The sequence below is a fragment of the Salminus brasiliensis genome, chromosome 18, assembly GCF_030463535.1.
Source record: "Salminus brasiliensis chromosome 18, fSalBra1.hap2, whole genome shotgun sequence".
Classification (NCBI taxonomy): Eukaryota; Metazoa; Chordata; class Actinopteri; order Characiformes; family Bryconidae; genus Salminus; species Salminus brasiliensis.
In genome coordinates this window covers 14,280,243-14,286,242 of record NC_132895.1, presented here as the reverse complement: position 1 = coordinate 14,286,242, position 6,000 = coordinate 14,280,243, and the positions used below count along the sequence as shown (strand labels likewise).

At 37.3% G+C, this 6,000-nt stretch overlaps 1 protein-coding gene across 5 annotated transcripts in view; it reads right to left on the bottom strand.

The window, feature by feature from the left end:
* Positions 1–285: 285 nt before the first annotated feature.
* gria4b (glutamate receptor, ionotropic, AMPA 4b) overlaps positions 286–6,000 on the bottom strand; it is a 129,335-nt gene continuing 123,620 nt past the window's right edge. For 2 of the 5 annotated variants that reach the window (XM_072661264.1, XM_072661265.1), the window contains exon 16: positions 286–4,822. In XM_072661264.1, the coding sequence (XP_072517365.1) occupies positions 4,658–4,822 (165 nt within the window). In that variant the 3' untranslated portion in view covers positions 286–4,657. The remainder of the gene's footprint in view (positions 4,823–6,000) is intronic. The other 3 variants (XM_072661261.1, XM_072661262.1, XM_072661263.1) reach the window with 2 other exon arrangements.

The following is a 6,000-nucleotide window of genomic DNA, read 5'->3' as shown; positions in this document are numbered from 1 at the left end:
ATGTTTATTTCTCTCTAAACCAGTGTGACACCGTGGCGATGATTAAAATCAGTAATGTTAAGCACTGTTAAGTTTTAATTTTTTTTTAAACATTTTTATTATGTTATTCCTAATCTTTCCAGTTCAGTGTGAAAACTGACTATTAATATTGTTAATATATTGAATTATATTGTTTAAGAGAAATCTGGAAACAAGCTTTGCTCGCCAAACTAGCTCACAAGATACCAATTACTTGTGTGTCCCCAAGAAAACCCTCCAGTCCCCAATAAAGACAAACACAAAACATTTGCAATTAATATTTTACTAAAAAAATGAAGATCAAAATAAATATTTACAATTTTAGCCAAAGTAGGACACCCTTTTCATTTGAGCTTTACAGAGCTACACAGAAAAGCTCTCCACCCCTCCACATGTAAGGATCCTCACTGTGAACCACGGCTGCTGTATCCATTTGCCTGCTTGTAGTGGACGTAACAGACGACGTACTTCGTCACTGTACTAAAGAAGCTTGCTTTTTCAAGGATCTGCTCTTTGCTTGATAACTCATTTTCTGGACACTTCTACCCTCATACATGAAAGGAAAATTGCACTTGATCCAGCACATTTTCTCAAATACACAAAATTACATTTCAGAAAAGAACCCTCATATGCAAAAAGCTTTCATTCAGTCCAACAGAAATGTTTACTTTGTCAGTCATCTTTTGTAGAGATTAGATGTTTGGAATTTCTGTAAATGTCATGGTTAATTTGTGTGTTGTGAAATGTTGTGTGAAATGTTTGAATCATAAAACATGTTCATATATATGAACATTTTACTACTTCTTATACTACAGTGATTGACTTTTACCCCAGCTAACAAGGTATGACCTCATAACATGAGAAGAGGGAGTTCACTTTTTGCACATTTGAGTTGTTCTGGGTACTTATTAGGCATTTTAAATATTTTCAGATCAATTGCTTAATTATTTTTATAGTAGTCTAATTCAAATAACTCTGCCTCTCACACTCCCATAGAACTCCTAATGAAAAATACACATTGCTCACACTGTACACACACACCACGACTAACTCAGACAAAAATGTTCCTCATAATGACTTTGCTGACTCTCTTAATCATAAACGACATTTCAGGAGCACAAGCCATCTGTTTAAACTGCCTTTTATCTGCCTGAAATCACACATGTGTGTATCTGGAGCTGTACTGGGATTAATTATATCTAGCTGCTTGTTGTAGTTGTTGATAAGATCAGCTGGGACACAACATAACTAGTTTAGGATTAATAGGGATCAGATGTGATTTTGGTGAACTCCCCATTTAACAAACAATATGTTTCTGAAATCATCAACAACATTCAGAGAACATTTGTCAACAGAAAAGCTCGGTTGTGTTCTTGTCATAGGCTGACTTCACATGAATGACATTCAGAAAACAGTAAGCAATGGACATGTTTGGCTCATCCATTTTCCCCAAAAATATATTATTAACTTTAAAACATTTTAAAGTAATTTAGACAAAGACGTGTTTAGCTGGGTCACCTTCATTTTGTGGCAGGAATAAACACTTTCTGTGAATGCTTTATACAAAACTATACACACAGTTTATAATGTGTTCTGCGGCACAAGTAATAATGAGTGGCACAGTCATTCTAAGTAGTTATTGTCACATAAGAGTGTATACACAGATCACTGTTCATGAAAATCCTCTAGATCACTTCTAGATCACTGTTCATGAAAATCCTCTATTTCAACTTACTAGATCCTATAGAACAAAATCCTTTACTATACCTTCCATTATTAGATCCTAAAGGAAAATGCATTAGTAGATATTATATTATTATTAGGCTTTGGTAGATCTATTATTTGATCGTACAGGAAAATGCTTTAGTAGATCTATTATTAGATCCTAAAGGAAAATGCTTTAGTAGATCTATTATTAGATCCTAAAGGAAAATGCTTTAGCAGATATATTATTTAATCCTAAAGGAAAATGCTTTAGTAGATCTATTATTTGATCCTAAAGGAAAATGCTTTAGTGGATCTATTATTAGATACTAAAGGAAAATGCTTTAGTAGATCTATTATTAGATCCTAAAGGAAAATGCTTTAGCAGATATATTATTAGATCCTAAAGGAAAATGCTTTAGTAGGTCTGTTATTAGATCCTAAAGGAAAATGCTTTAGTAGATCTATTATTTGATCCTAAAGGAAAATGCTTTAGTGGATCTATTATTAGATACTAAAGGAAAATGCTTTAGTTGATCTATTATTTGATCCTAAAGGAAAATGCTTTAGCAGATATATTATTAGATCCTAAAGGAAATGATTTAGTAGATCTCCTATTATTATTATTATTAGATCCTAAATAACAAAATACTTCAGTAGATCTGGTGATTTCCTGATGACAAACCAAAGATGTTAATGTTTAATATGTAGATCAGAGCTTACAGAGATACATTCATGATTATTCATAATCTGTGTTGATGATTATCGTGGTAATTTACTGCTATAAATGCATTATGGTATGTAAGTGGTCTTTATAATGGCTGTATATTCCTGTTGTGGTATATGTGAAGCTCTAAGTACTTCTTATCACTGTGTATGACTGTTTATGCCATTCATTACAAGGCATGCATGACATGTAATGCATTATAAATGTATTACTCATGAATTATGTATACAGCATTCATAGGAAGTGTTTCCACAGATTCATGTACACTCTAGGGAAAAAGGGTTCTTTGAGTCCTAACGGTGTGCAACCTTAGTGTCATGAACAACCATTTTTAAAAGGTTCCTGGTAGAACCATCAACAAAAGGTTTTTCAGAAATATGAAGAAGGATGTAACCAGGAAAAAAACATTCAACCATGGTTCTACCATTGCCTTTAATGAAGAACCCTTGAAGAACCCCTTTTTTCCAAGTGTTACGGATTTTAATGCTTCAAACAAATAATCAGACTAAAGGGGGGGAAAGAATGAGAGAGGGAGGTTGTGTGTTTATGGAGGAGTGACTGTAGTTGCCTTTCATTTGGAAACTGAAGTGGAGATAAGAACATAAAGCAGATCAGAAATTGCACTTTGTAAGGTAAAATGCCAGTCTGAAGGAGGTTTGGGCAGTAGTCAGTTGAACAGGATAGGTCAGTGTCCCATTGCAGTGCCCTGAAGCTTTTATGTCCTTTCACTGTCCTTTAAGTCCAGATGTCCAGTAAAGTCCAGCGCCCTGTGCGGACAGATTCATTCTTCTGGCTGGAGACCATTGCTCCACTGCTACAGGTTCTGGAGGAGAACATGCTCAAAGGCCTGGATGAGGTTACACAGTGTTTTGTAGAAAAGGCCAAAGCCGGGCTCTGACCATGGCTCTCAACAATACAGTGTCTTCAGAGTTTTTAGTGTTTTTTTCTATACACTCCACTCTTTTTTTTAGATTTACTTTTTTCCCTTTAGTTGATAAAGTAGCTTTAGTGAAAAGTTTCCTTTATTTTATGATTAATGTAAGAATTTCTACCACCCACATATATTCTCAATATTTCATTCATAAACACACGGCTGCTCTAAAATGAACGGGCAGACATTGAAATATTAAAACTACTGAAAATTCAGACATGATCAATTTTCATGTGTGAATTGACCAACCACGTAAAATAAAAAAAATAAAGTTTGTTTCTGAGGAAAACAAAACAGTCTAGAAAGTTCCATGGTCTACAACTGCACAGTGAGTATGCAGGGCATGGGGGTTAGGGAAGGGCTTTCGTTTAGATATACCGTAGACTCGCCCTTCCCCAAGATTCAGCTGAGCACATTTCCACTGCAGTTGATAACATGCCCATTGTTTTCACTTTATAGATTTTCACATACTGTATGTCTATATAAATAAAACATTTTTATTTTTTTTTTATTTCTTCACATTTTCTATCCATTATTGCAATGAATTCTTTTCTAAAGATGGTTAAAAAAGAGAATTATACTTTGTCCACTACAGAATCAGCTATTTACATTTGTTTAAAAAGCAAGCGAGTTGTACAGTCTTCATTTCTATTTACAAAGCGATGTAAATAATTTCTTTAGTTATGATTTCATAGAATATACATTTACTCTTCTTCACAGTTTTTAGTAAGTATCATTAATACTGTTTGAGTTATTCATTATTATTATTATTATTCATGTTACAATTGAAACCCTCTTGGCCATAGAAATGCCCCCTTTTTAGCTTTCCATATTGTCCCAATGCTTTAGTTTGGCAAGGATTACGGCCAGGTGTTAGAACAAGCGTGTTTTCACGTCAAGTCAAGTTCTGTTCCAGAATTACAGTTTAGTGGTCCTCTTACCCTCTTTCTCCTTCATTTCTCCTCTTCGTTTGCTCCTGCTTGTGCAGCCCTGAGCACGTGTTCTTAAAAGAGGCTGCAAAACGAGGCTGCAGACGGCTCGCTGTCTGTGCTGAAAACATCTCTTGGCATATCTCATTGCGGCCCCACAGTGAATCTGTACTCTTCTCCCCCAGTGTTTTTCAGTGTACGGAGCAGCCGAAGGGCCCCTGATCATTGTCCATCTAAAGATTGGTCACGGTGAATTCTCAGCTCTGAAACCGTTGTTGCTGTTTGGGTTGGTTGTTCTGCTAGTTGTGGTTCTGTGGAATTTTTAAGGCACTTGATCGTTTTTGGTTTTTATGGCAAGTCGGATGAAACCAGAGCCAGCCCGGAGCTCTGTCGCAGGGAAGGGCCAGAGTGGACGGCTTTCGGGCAGTCAGGGGTCAGGACGCGCCCATTCTCGCCCACGCTCCCTGTGATTGACAGTCGAGCCTTGTTCCGCATGGCTTCAGTGAAGGTCAGCTGGAGTGGATTGTAAACAGGAGAAGAGAAAAGGCAGGGCAAGAGACATAGAGGGAGAAAATGAGAGAGAGAGAGAGAGAGAGAGAGAGAGAGAGAGAGAGAAGAAACATGTTAGGTGCCACAGATAAAAAGTGAGAGAGAGCAGCATCTCAAAATCATCATTGATTGAGTGAACACACACATTATCAGCAAGCACAGACAAAACACCAGATTAAAACACACTTCAGCAATGAAGCATCTCAAACGCACCTGCCAAAGTCCTGCATTTCTACAGGACAACAAATTACTGTTTGATAATGAGTGTTTCTAATGAAGGCTACTGAGCTCACAGATGTGTTTGTGCACATTATGGAATCTTACAAGTCGTGTTTGATGTCTTGTCAGGTGTGAGGCTACTTGCTGTATCTGCTGCTGCTGTGTGCACTGCTGCTCTGCACTGTGGTGACTGAATGTGCTGAGGGATGTCTTTTTCTTTCATTTGAACCCAGTTTTATCCCAGTTGCCAATTTCCCACTTGCTAGCTAGGTCTCCTATTATCGCACAATGCTACTAAGCCAGGAGGATGAGGGCTTACATATGCACCTTTGCATTACTCGCGCCCAATGCTGTTGCATGAGCTGAAGCCTAATATTCCCCAACAAATACCAGTATTAAAATTGTTGACAGTGAACTGAGAAGCTGAATTAACTGACTGTGAATGGAGGAGAACGTTCTCCAACTTCCTAACAATCACAAAGATCTGGCAAACTAACCAGAACTGTCTGGGTCTGTTGGTGTTTGCTGGGGAACATTAGATAAGTGTGCCCTGGGCTTAACAGACTGGCTATCCCCACACTGGACAATAGAGGGAGAGGGAGACAAGGTCATTCCTCCCACCCGGAGACCAGGACCAACTGACCCAAAAGTCCATGCTCTGCCCACAAATGTATTTATTTGAAGCCATGGTTGCAAGCATGGACAAGCTTTACAGAGGGTTGGCAGAAATAGCATTAAGCTAATAAATGACAAATTCTATTTTCCTCACACCAACTAATTTAAGGTGTTGCAAATTTTGAATGATATTTCTGTGGTATGCATGTGAAAGGTCACACTGTTAGAATTGATTAAGTATAAATATTTAACTATGTTTTTAAGAATAAACTGTATAGGCTATCCAAGGTCAGTCCAACGTGTGGCTC